The following is a 13,052-nucleotide window of genomic DNA, read 5'->3' on the forward strand; positions in this document are numbered from 1 at the left end:
AAGTGGACGATATATAAGTCCAAATTCTGTGGGTTATTGCCAATTAAAATATATGGAGTTGTTGATGAAATAAAGGGTGATCAATTTAGAGGTATCGGATTTAAAATTGAAATAAATCAACGAAAATTCAAATTAATTTGGCAATTTTCATTACTTTCGTGACATTTATTTTTTAAAGATAATCCCATTCAAATACTGACCGCAACTGCGCCATTCGTAAACACCAAATTTGTATGACTCGCTGGAGGACTTCGGTCGGTATCTCGTGAATAACTTTAGCAATGTTGACTTGCAATACCTCAATCGAAACTGATTTATCCACAAAGCAAGGTTGACTTTGCAGACCCCCACAAATATAAGTCCAAAAGTGTGATGTGGCCAATTCTCTGGTCCGTGATGAGAGATAAATTGCTCACCGAAACGACGACGCAGTAAATCCATTGTTTCGCTGGCTGTATGGCAAATAGCGCCGTCCGCCGTGTTGTTGCCACCAAATTTGGAGATCATGGGCTAATCATGGGTAATTTTCGGCATCAAAAGTCGTTTTCTATAGCGCGACAGCGTTCGCCCTTAACTGTTACATTGGCGCCAGTCCCGTCTTTGCAGAAATATGGAACGTTGATTCCTCCAGCCCATAGGCATGAGGCACGCACCAAATGGTTATATTCAATGGATGTTCTTGAACGGCTTGGGGTTGCTCTTCAGCCCAAATACTGCAAGTCTGCTTATTGACGTAGCCATTAAACGGATGCCAGCCATTGACGGATGTTCGCCGATGTTAGCCCGAGTGGTTGAGATCAGCGCCGAATCGATTCTTCCAGGTCTTCGGCAAAACTCTTATTTGCAGCCGCAATATTCTCTTCACTTCGGGCTGTACGTGGACTAATCGATCAAGAATCATCCAAAAATAAGTTAGTCTGAGCTCGCAATAAACGCTTTCCACAGAGCGTCGATTTTCGTAATACAATTTTACGATATGTAAACGTTGTTGAGAGGCACGTCTTTCCATGATGAAGTGTCAATGAAACTGAAAAAAAGTATGTATTTAGTTTGACAGTAGTTACGCGTAATCTGTCAAAAAGCCCCTATTAGAAGAAGTAACTCCAATCTGATCGATCTTTATATCACTTCAATTCTATTGAAGGGAAAATTGGGCAATGTGATAAATTTTTACTCATAAAATATATTTGTAATTAGTCTCTGACTTACTAACAATTAAGTTTGATAATCTTCTGCGGTTGAGTCAAAATTCAGTAGAGGGAACCCCCATACGCTTTCCGTGTATTCCCATTAGGCAGTGGCCGGTGGTAGCAACAACTGTGGTACAAATGGAAGGCAGACTGTCTCTGTTGATTGGCCAGTGGGATCTATGTTTGTTCTTTCTTCATTCATTGTAGGCCAAACCTGTATAGAAACCTTTCATGTAGACTCCGCGGTACATCTTGTGTTCTTGAGCTTGCTTGAAGATAAAAAGCTGCTCGCGTACTGGACAGATTTGACTGATGTAAGATTAGTTGCCCTCCTTATCAACTCGTCTGTTTTGCAAGTTCCAGGAACGTCTGTATGGCCAGGAACGCAGACAGTGACAGCTTTGCCAGCTCATTTAGAATGGCTCCACATTCAGTTGCGACTTTGGAGAAAGTAAAGGGTTTTCTAAGAACAGGTGTTATTTTGTATAGCCCGCTATTTCGGTTGATGTCCCCTTTGTAGCTGTCATTTTTTGATATTTGACAAGTAGAAACTACGTCATTAATAAAAATGGAACGATACACGCTTAAACAACGCATTGAAATTATTAAAATTCACTTTAAAAATGGTAAAATTTTGGCAGAGACGAACATTTTTGAGTCATCGTGAAGCACCTTGTCGGACCGCAATACAAAAATTGGTGAAAAAATTCGAGCTGTTGGGACAAGTTAGTGATGTGAAGAATAAACCCGTGCACGTCGCTCAAGAACGGCCGAAAATATTGCTATTGTAGCCGAAAGTGTTGAAGAAAACCGAGGTTTGTCCATTCCTCGTCGTTCTTTGGAATTAGGCATTCCACAAACGTCATTACACCGCCCGTATTTTGCATAAAGATTTGGGTCTTAAGTCTCATAAAGTCCAGTTAATACTAGAACTCAAGCCGGCCGATCATCAACAACGTCGTGTCTTTGCTGATTGGGTCGTTAAAATGCATGAAAATGATCCGGAATTCCATCGAAAAATTATCTTGAGTGATGAGGCCCATTTTCACCTCGGTGGATTCGTCAGCAAGCAAAATTGTCGGGTCTGGGGCTCAGAAAATGCAAGAGTTATTGTTGGAAAGCCTCTCTATCCTCAACGTGTGACTGTGTGGTGCGGTTGGTCCGGCGGAGTCATTGGACCCTAGTTTTTCGAGAATGAAGATGGAGCAACAGTTACGGTGACTGGATGGCGCTTGCAAGAGATCCTTAACGATTTTTTATGGCCGGAATTGGATGGAATTGATCTGGACCACGTTTATTTTCAATAAGACGGTGCTACGTGCCACACAAGCAACGAAACCATTGATCTTTTACCAAAATAACACCTCTTATTGGAATACCCTTTATTATTGCGCCGTAGAGATTTTATGGCTGCTTGACCTGATGGCAATGATTGGTTCCTGACCCACAACGCAGCCACTTTTATAGCTTTTAGTTTGCATTTCTAGCTGTTAGACCTCAATGATAATTAACTCTTTTTTAAGGCTTACGAATCAGCACTGAATTCAGTTGCTGAATTGAATGTCGTTCCTATATTTGAAGTGCGTGACATGCTTTCTGATACAAATTTGCCCATAGAGTTTTGTTTGCTCTTCTTAGGTGCATACAAATATTCACCTGTTTTACGCTCGCATGACTAAAAAATTACGTCAATATAATTTTATTACCGTAACCCAATAAATTTTAAAATAAAATTGCTTCTCTAGTACAATATGCGCTGCTCGTGCCGTTGGCAGTCTCCTTCATTGAAGACTAGAAGCAGTCAGTTTGATGTATTTGCTACAAAATGTGCGTTTCAACATTATTCGGAATTCTTCAAATCGGCTTCTATGTGATTTTTGTGCGCACCAGTGCATCAGTGAGCATTCATCAGCTTATCACCCAAGCAAATACAACTCAATCCAACCCGCTGGAAATACTGCTCACATCCATTCAAAATGAGCAAAACTTTAGCACAATGGTGCTGTGGCGCCGTAAATCAACGGATTGCTTTGCTGAACTCTCCAACTGCAGCACCGCAAAACTCATCTTCAACGGCAGCCACTCGATCTACTTAAATGCGCATTACAGTCGCGAGCTTTTAACGCTTGTGTGTCTTGACGATTTTGTCGACCTTTGGCTGCTTGAAAAGATGAGCGACAGCTTGCGCCATATGCGTGAAACGAGGGTTTTGTTCCTGCTAAAAAATTTTACTACTTCGCAGCAAGAGTATATGCGGAAACTTTTCAGCTACTGCGATCAGCAACAAATGTTGAATGTTTTGGCTATACGTAAGGATTTCGCAACAACCGGACTTTTCTACACATTCACCCGCTTCCCTAACTTCACCATGGACGAAGCTCAGTGGCCGAGTTTGTACTACCCACATCGTCTCAAAAATCTGCATGGTTATGAGCTGCGCACCATGGCTTCGCAATCGGAACCGGGCTCTATTGTCTACACAGACCATCAAGGCCGAAAGCGTAGTTCCGGTTACGTGTATCATCTCATTGCGACCTATGCTGCGCAGCTTAATGCCAATCTCACTTATAAGATGCGTTTGAATGCGGGCGCCAGCATTGAAACCTCGATCTTAGCAAACCTTACCGGTGCTTACGAGTTGGATTTACCGATTTGTTTGCAAATTCCCGTAGAAAATATGTCCCTGCATGGGCTCTCACACATAGTGGAGATCAGCAATTGGATGCCTATGCTGCCACGCAGCGGCTACATCGAACGCAGTGAAATCTACAAACACATCTTGAGTAGAAATACTTTCATAATAGATGTAGTAATTTTTATTATTTTCTCTCTACTCTACATTTGGATTACCAATGAAGCTCATAGTGTGCGCAGGCCCGGCAAGTTTTCTTACAACGAGGTGTTCTTCAACGATAAAATATTTCGTGGCGTCATTGGACTCTCCTTTCAATTGCGTAAAGAACGCAACTACAAATTTTATCTGCTCTACTTTCTAATCTTTCTGCAGGGTATCATTTGGAGTACCGTTTATTGCGCGCAACTCAATGGTTTCTTTAGTCGTCCGCCATCCGGTGAACAAATCAACACTTACGACGATCTCAAGATGCGTGGCATACAAATTGCTATACCTCTGGAGGAATTTGAGTTGCTGGAAAAGTTCATGTCCAAGGCCTTCATGCGTACCTACAGAGACATTTTCCTCATGATACCCGAGTTGCGTGATTTCTATGCGCTACGTAAGAGTCTTAACACACGATTCGCCTACTCGACTCATTCGGAAATCTGGGCAATGGTTGCACGCCAGCAACTTCACTTCTCACAACGCCTATTTCGTGTCTCAGAGGAGGTGCAGTTTCATCGGCAGACTTTATTGGCGGTACCGTTGGCCGAAAATAGCGTTTATCGCGCATCGTTCAATGCCTATTTGTTGGATATGCAGGCGTATGGTTTCTGGAATCATTGGACAGCGATGAGCCTATTCGAAATGGTCGAGGCGGGAAAGCTCAGCCTGGAAGATTTTGTAGAACCACTCGGTTATAAGGCGCTACAATTGCGCGATCTGTATTACATTTGGTGGATCTATATTTCGGGTATTGCCACTAGTTGCTTTTGCATTCTGGTGGAAGTTTTGCATCAGAAGCTCAAGCGTGACGGTCAACAATACTTGGCACCGCTTTGGAACCAAATTGAAGAACGTTTGAATTGGAGATATAAATTTAGTAATTTTAGAAAGTGAAATTTTGCTATATTTATAAAATTATTTGTTATAAAAATAAAATTGCTAATCAATGTTGAAAGAAGACTTCACTTAAATTATGAACTTTCAAAACTAATCTCTTTAAAGCAAAACGATTCAAGTGATCCAAGTATTTTACACATTACCGTAAATTTTTCTGAGAATTCGGTTTATTTGTAGGCTTGAGTGTGAAAAAAAAAAGAATAATAAAGAGTAAACTGAAAATAATTAAATAAAAATTTATAATTTTGAGATTTATTCTTCAAGAAGAATAGAAAAAAAACCAGTTTAATTTTACGCTTTTGCCTTTTGTAATGACTAAATGTTCAAATGGCTATGAGTGAATATGGCAACTTCGTAATTGCTCCGTATACATACCATACATACATACACACATTATTGTAATGCCATTTTTTATACATAATACAAGGAAAACTTTTGAGCATCTCCGAATAGTATTCATTCGTATGCTCGTTTTAATGAATCTAGTTTTTAAGAGACGGCAACACTATTCAAAAATATCTTCATAATATTGAAATAACAACAATTTTAAACAGGTGGCAACCGTCTGCAAAAATATTTGCTGGAGTAAGCTTTCTTACATTTCTTGCAATTGACACCGATACTGAATTGTTTTAATCATTTATTTATTGAATTTAAGCTTTAAACAGGTGGCAGCCTAATCGAGAATATGTTATATGTTAAGATTTGATACCCCCATTATTATATTCGGCTTATTTTGTTACTTTTTACTGAATTTAATTTAGGAAACAGGTGGCAACTCTCTCAAAAATACTATCGCAATTAATCCTTTGTTTACCTGTGTTTCAATATTTGGTTGAACTTATTAATTTAATTTGACTTTTTTCACAGGTACAAACAAGTGGCAACGCTCTACAGAAATATTTTGGAAAATAAACATTTTTCATTGGGCACTTGCATTTTAATATCTGATTTAACTTATTCACTTTCTGAAATTAAATTTTTAACAAGTACTTACATTTTCCAACAAGTGGCAACGCTCTAAAAACATGTTTTCGTAATTAAACCTTTTTTCATCGGACACCTGCACTGTAATATTTGATTGAACTTATTAATTTAATTAAAATTTTTTAACAGATACAAAGAAGTGGTGGCGTATATTTGCGAAATTAAACCTTTGCTTACCTGTATTGTAATACTCGATTCAACTTATAAATTTACTCAAACTTTTTTAATAGGTGCTTAATTTTTTAAACAGGCGGCAAATAAAGTCGAAACTAAATCTTTGTTTACCTGTATTGCAATATTTGAGTGCACTTATTTGTTTACAATAAATAAACTTTTTAATAAGTACTTAAATTTTCAAGTGGCAACCCTCTACAAAAGTATTTTTGAAATTAAACTTTATTTCATAAGACTGAACTTATTAATTCACTTTTTTTACAAGTACTTAATTTTTCAAGCAAGTGGCAACCCTCTCCAAAAATATTTTCGAACTAAAAACTTTTTTCCCTACACACCTGCGTTGTAATATTCGATTGAAACTTTTACTTTATTTAAACTTGTTTAACAGGTATCATACAAGCAAGTGGCAACCCTCTACAAATTATTTTCGAAATTAAAACTTTTTTCCCTAGACACCTGTATTTTTATATTTGATTGAACTTATTAATTCACTATAATTCAAAGATTTAACAGAGATTAATTTTCAAACAAATGGCAACCCTCTACAAAACTATTTGAGAAATTAATACTTTTTTTCATCAGACACATGCATTGTAATATTTGACCAAATTAAAACTTTGAACAGGTGGCAACCTTTTCAAAAATATATACTAAGTTACGATTGTTCAAACCTCCTTCCTTGTTTCAAACCTCCCATACTGTTATCCAGTTTATTTTATTACTTTTTATTGAATTTAATTTTCAAACAAGTGGCAACCCTCTACAAAAATATTTTTGAAATTAAAACCATTTTTCGTTAGACACCTGCTTTGCAATATTTGATTGAATTTATTAATTTAATTCAATTTTTTAACAGGTGGGGACTATCTTAAAAGTGGCATATTTTTAGTCCTGCCAAACCCACATACTTATAAACCTTCACACATATAATTTTAATAGGATACAAGGAGCTTGTTTTTATTTTTTCCTCAAATATGTTTCTTAGAAAATACATAAAGCAAATATTATGACAAATTTGTTGACTGCCTCTTTTAGGGGAAAAAGATATTTTTTATGTTAAGAAAAAAAACATTTTTTTTGAAGAACCTCAAAGTTGCTTCGTTAAGTAAAGTAAACTATTTTAGAGCATAAATCTTAAAAGTAAAAATTACCGAATCTATTGGCTCCCATTCAGAATTTCATTCCTTTCTTGTCGCCTATGCAAATATGAAGCAAATTGGGTAGTATTTTTTTAGACACATGAAAACCACACACCAAAGATATGACATTTCTCATAAGTATTAACGCCACAATGAAATTTTAGAAAATAAGAAGCAAGCCGGGTATATAAGGGCCTCCTTCGTCCGAACTCTTCTAAGTAAGTGATTGTGGCTAAATCGTTGAATTGAATAAAAGGCGTAGTTTGCCTAAAATGGAAATATTACATTTTTGTATTCTCATTTATTATTATTTGTAACGGGTGATCAATCATGAGGTGCTTTTTTCAATAGTTAAAAAAAAAAAAAAATGTAAATTATGTTCAAAACCTTTATTTATCATTTGAAAGGACATTCTTTGACATTTACTTTTTGAATATGACTTCATTCAAATGTTGGCCGCAACTACGCTTAACCCTTTCGGTACGGAAAGCCGCTAACGGAAATACAAATTATTTTATATGTTTAATAGTTGCAATGGGTGAAATAAAAGTCTTTTGACCCATCAAAATTGTAGGTATCTTCAAACATTGCCGGGACATATAAGTCCCGTTCGGACCGAAAGGGTTAAGGTTGTCCATTCTGAAGGTCCAATTTTCAATCGCTCGTTCGAGCATTTCGACTGGTATGTCGTGAATAACACGCGTAATGTTGGCTTCCAGAGCTTCAATCGTAGCTGGTTTATCAGCATAGACCTTGGACTTCACGAATCCCCAAAGAAAAAAGTCCAAAGGTGTGATATCACAAGATCTTGGTGGCCAACTCACAGGTCCTAAACGTGAAATCAGCTGCTCTCCGAAATGGCTTCTCAATAAAGTCATTGTTTCAAAAAGTCCGATATCATGGTACGGTAGCGAGCACCATTCACAGTTACGTTGCGGCCATCATCATTTTTGAAAAAATATGGACCGATGATTCCACCAGCCCATAAACCACACCAGACCGTTGTTTTCTCTGAGTGTAAAGGTAGCTCTTGAACCTGTTCTGGTTGCTCTTCATCCCAAATACGGCAATTTTGCTTATTGACGTAACCATTGAGCCAGAAATGCGCCTCATCGCTGAACAAAATTTTGCTCGAAAACAGCGGTTCTTCTTCAATCTTTTCAAGAGCCCAATCAGCAAAACGGTGACGTGCAGGAAGGTCATTTGGCTTTAGTTCTTGTACGAGCTGTATTTTGTATGCTTTTAAATGAAGATCCTTCCGTAAAATTGACCAAGTTGTTCCATACGACAGTCCAAGTTGCTGAGAACGGTGCCGAATCGATTCATCGCGGTTTTCACGTACACTCTCTGCTACTGCCGCTATATTCTCAATGCTTCTTGCTGGACGTGGTCTATTCGGTCGAGAATTATCCACCAATGAATATTCGGATTCAAATTTTTTGATGGTATGTCGAATAGTGTTTAAGGCAGGCCGATTATGTTGCCCATAATGCGGTCTAAGCGCACGAAAAACATTTGTCACAGAACGCTGATTTTCATAATACAGTTGAACAATTTGTAGACGTTGTTGCGGTGTGAGTCTTTCCATGATGAAATGCCAAACGCTGTTCAACAAATCCACGATGACAGTTTGCCACAACTCGCGCGCGATCTGTAAAAAAAACGCAAATGAAAAAACTCCTCTTAATTGATCACCCGTTATAAGTATTTACATAATAGAAATACTCACAATATTTACCTTATCTCTCAAATGAATTTCAATGGCCAACTCCCTCACTCACATGAATCAAATTGCAACTCAACTTTTCTCTCATTCTCATTTCTCATGCATCCTTCTCTTTCTCAATTCGAATACACAAATTTCCATAATAAAAACAACACTGCTCACACCCAGTCCACAGAGTAGTAAGCAGCACGGCAACTTTATATCTTCCACACGAATATCGTGAAAGTGCTCGATGCTACTATTGTCCTTGAGCGATAATTTTGCAGTTGCCCACATATCCATGAAAGGCATTGTGCGCCATTGCTCCAAAAGACCTCTTTCGATTACTCGAAGTATCATCTTGTTCAAAGGCTCCATTAGGTATGAATTCTCAGCCAAGGGTATGCTCATCAATATATGGTCAGAAATTTTTAACGTTGGAGCCAAACAGAATACTTTTTTTTCGAATTTTTGTTGTTGTAACTCGAAAATGGGCCAAATTGATTCCGGCATACTATAGCCATATGTTGTGTCGTACTCACCACGATGACGCTTAAATGTTTTGGTATCTTCTAGTTGTAATATATCCTTGAATGTTTTATTGAAAGCAGGTCCCATAGTTTTTTGGACAAGTCCGATTTCATTGCGGTTGAGCATGACTTTGAAATTGGCGCGTCGCATATCATCGAATGTAAGAATTCTCGGCTTCAGTGGAGGGCTCATGAGCACCGATTGGAAGTAAACTGAATACAGGCTGCTAACGAAGAGGCCGAGTAGAAAGAGAAAAGTGTGAAGTATTTTCATTGAAAGCATTGGACGTTTCCGTATGAGTAGGGAAAGACCAAATATGCCACGAAAGATATTTTCATTAACTAATACATTGACCAAATTGAAGTCACTTGACTTTTTGCACAATTTATGCTTCATAAAATTGTCCAGAATTGAGAAGAGGAAACCCAAAATCGCTAAAATTGTGATGACTTGGGTCGTGACGACCATCAAGTATATTTTCGAATACTCAAGCGGTTGCGGACATGGCAATACAATAAACCATTCAATCGACTCCAAGGTATACGACATATACGGATAGGTGGTCTGCACATCAAAAGATGATGGGCTTAAAGTGATTGCTATGTCCAAAATACCTTGCATGACATAATCACTCAGAACGCTCAAATGTAGACCGGCACCTGGTGTGACTGGATGTAAATATTGGAATGTGGCATTGTACTTTTCCGCAAAGGCGATCATCAGACGGCCAATGTAGCCACTCAAATGTTGTTGACCTGAGGCGTCTTCATAAATCATAGTACGTGGCTCAGTTTGTCCCGGCAGAGTAATGAAAGTTTTTCCTTGCAGATTAGTGTAATGGCAAGGAAAGTAGCTCTGCGTTTTACTCAAAAGCTCGGGCATCCAACGTTTACTGGGAAATGGGTAATATCGATAGATCAGTGATTCTGTGTAGAAATCATTGAAGATCGCAATCACAATCGACATAAGCTGAACTTCCAAGTAGTTCCGTAAGGTATTTAGAAGCGCGGGCGAGGGTTTTGCGACTGCGATGCGTCAAATAATGCGAGTCTGGCGTCTGTCTTGTAAGTTGACGGCCATAATGCTGAGTAGCTTGAGATTGAGCTGTTCTTGTAAGCAAATTACTGTCAGAATGTTACTGTTGAAATGGTCCTTTAGTTTGTCTTCGGATGCCTTATAGCCGGAGACGAGTATCAACGGTATTTTTAAGTGCTTCCACAGTTCGTCAATAGGTAGACAAGTTTTGTTCGCTGTTTGTAAGAGAAAAAGTGTATCAAAGGGATCCTCTTCGTAAACCCGACTTAGCGTATCGAGAAACGGATCATCCACTATCATGTCTTGGATGCGTTGTAAATGCGCCGAGTCGGTGGTGTTAAGCAGAAAAAGCAGCACCAATAAGAGTAGATACGACATTTCTTGTAGCCGAATATTTCAGAACTAATTAAGATGTCAGTTTTTGGGGTAATATTTATGTGGTTGCAAGTTAATTATGTTCTCATATTCTGCACTAATTGCTTGAAATCTATAATTGTATTTTCTGCGCGATTAACTAAAAATAAGATAATAATAGTTTTTATAGGCATCGCTCAACAAGTTTTAGATTGTATAATATCCACAAAGAACAGCAAAAAATACGCACAAATTCATATGCATAGGCAAACATTCCAAGCTGTTCCACGACATTTAGAAGCTTTTGATTTTTTTCATTGAGTACAAACCTTTGAACTCTTTCCAAGTTCTTCACCGATGCGATCCCTTCCAATGAGTTCCACCCGACAACAACTCCATACAACAGATTTGGTTTTATTATAGTATCATAGAGTCAAGATACAACTTTAGGCGAGAGACCCCATCTTTTTCCTCAATGCTGGGCTTCCATGTTAGTCTTCTGTCAAGGATTAAACCCAGATATTTCCCCTTGTCAGAAAGCACCAACGGAGCGCCCCTATTGAGGGGTGTTGATGTCTGGATATTTTACATTTCCCGATAAAAAAGATGAGTTCCATCTTGAGAGGATTTACCGTCAAACCGCTGTCTGCGTTGAGATATACATACCTGCATAATATCTTAAAGAGTATTCACACACTTGCCACTAACAATTAGTGCCACATCATCCGCATAAGCAATCAACCTGCAACCCCTTCTCCGAAACCATTCAGCAAGTCATTGACAATGACAACCCAGAGATCTGGTGAGAGAACTCTGCCTTGCAGAGTGCCCTTACTTATCTGCCGGCGGAAAGAGATGTCACCCCACTCAGCTGCGACCATTCTGTCGCTAAGCACTCTGTAGATAAACCTCGGCTGTGATCCCCAGTTTATCCAGAGACTTGGTGATTGCCTCAGGGAGGAGATTATTAAAGGCCACCTCAATGCTGAGGAAGTTGTCCACTACGAATTTCTTCTGATAAAGGGGCTTCTCCATACATTTCACAATTATATGCAGAGCAGATTTTGCTGAGTATGTTGGGTATGCGACAAACGCCCCCTAGGATTTTCGCCTCTTATCTGCATGTCAATCAGTCTGTCAAACGGTTTTAGCAAGAAAGATAAAATACTGATTGGTCTGAAATCCTTAGGGAAGATGTGTGAGTTCCTGCCTGGCTTGGGTATGAAGACATGTGGTGGTTTTGCCCTCCATAATCTTGGTATATAGTCGCTGGCTACGCAGCTCGCATAAATAGGAGATGATTCTGCAGCTAGACAGGTATGGGGCCATCAGAACCAGGCAATTTGCTAGGCTTGAAGGAGTCAATGGCCCCAGCCTTGCGCTGCTTAACCAGCAAACAGTCACGGTTGCGAAAAGTTATTGGTGCGCTTCCCAAGCTGATATTACAAGATGTTGGATTCATCAGAAAACGACTCCTCGCCTCTCATCGCTTCTCATCGCCCAACATCCCGATTCGCCTCTCAAGTACCCAAAGAGAGTGAAACTCATATGAACCTTGAAAACTCATGAAAGACCTCCATACTTTCTCAGAAGCTTCTCCAAGAGACCCTCTTAGCCTTCCTAATTTCGGACTTATAGGTTCCTAGCTCTATCTTATAAAGCTCCCTTCCCTGAGGAAGACTTAACTCTTTTAGCCCTTCTAAATAGGCGTTGGCACTAAACCCTAAGTTTGAAGAGCTCAGTTGTCCACCAGGGCGGTTTCTCCTTCTAAGGGAGCATTCTAAAAAGAGAGAGCTTTCAAGACGCAAGCTGCGATAAAAATCTCCACGCCTGTCGATTGCCCCCTCGGTGCTTCGGAGAGAATTCTCCACATACGGAGTGTCTGATTACAAAATGTTAGCGCAGCCCGCGGGTCATCAGGATTGATACTAGTAAGATTCTGATTATGACATACTGGATTGGAAGCGGCTCGAGCAGTGTAGCTCTGTAATATGAGAAAGCTGCTCAGCCCTATTCAAACCTAGCAGAACGCACACAGGGCGTAGTCTTTGGTGACTACGTAGGTTGAGTTGAGATGACTCCCCATAAGTTTCGGTTTCAAGTCTGACTCTGAACACTGGACGAAATGATAAGCAATGTAAGCTAAATGAATACCAAACTCGGATAAAGGCGCTCCGGCCCCTCTGGCAACGACC

The 13,052-nt window shown here is 39.2% G+C and overlaps 2 protein-coding genes across 2 annotated transcripts; one reads left to right on the forward strand and one right to left on the reverse strand.

Moving 5' to 3' along the window:
- Window positions 1-3,015: 3,015 nt before the first annotated feature.
- Window positions 3,016-4,926, forward strand: LOC129243599 (uncharacterized). Its single transcript, XM_054880731.1, has one exon. The coding sequence runs from the start codon at window positions 3,016-3,018 to the stop codon at window positions 4,924-4,926; it is 1,911 nt and encodes a 636-aa protein (XP_054736706.1).
- A 4,122-nt stretch (window positions 4,927-9,048) lies between these two features.
- LOC129243600 (uncharacterized) lies at window positions 9,049-10,434 on the reverse strand. Its single transcript, XM_054880732.1, has one exon. The coding sequence runs from the start codon at window positions 10,432-10,434 to the stop codon at window positions 9,049-9,051; it is 1,386 nt and encodes a 461-aa protein (XP_054736707.1).
- Window positions 10,435-13,052: the final 2,618 nt, after the last annotated feature.

This window comes from Anastrepha obliqua, chromosome 4 (genome assembly GCF_027943255.1).
Source record: "Anastrepha obliqua isolate idAnaObli1 chromosome 4, idAnaObli1_1.0, whole genome shotgun sequence".
NCBI classification, from domain to species: domain Eukaryota; kingdom Metazoa; phylum Arthropoda; class Insecta; order Diptera; family Tephritidae; genus Anastrepha; species Anastrepha obliqua.

What these genes read in the sequence shown, in the direction of transcription:
- LOC129243599 (XM_054880731.1), top strand. Translation starts at nt 3,016, where the DNA reads ATGTGCGTTTCAACATTATTCGGAATTCTTCAAATCGGCTTCTATGTG.
- LOC129243600 (XM_054880732.1), bottom strand. Translation starts at nt 10,434, where the DNA reads ATGTCGATTGTGATTGCGATCTTCAATGATTTCTACACAGAATCACTG.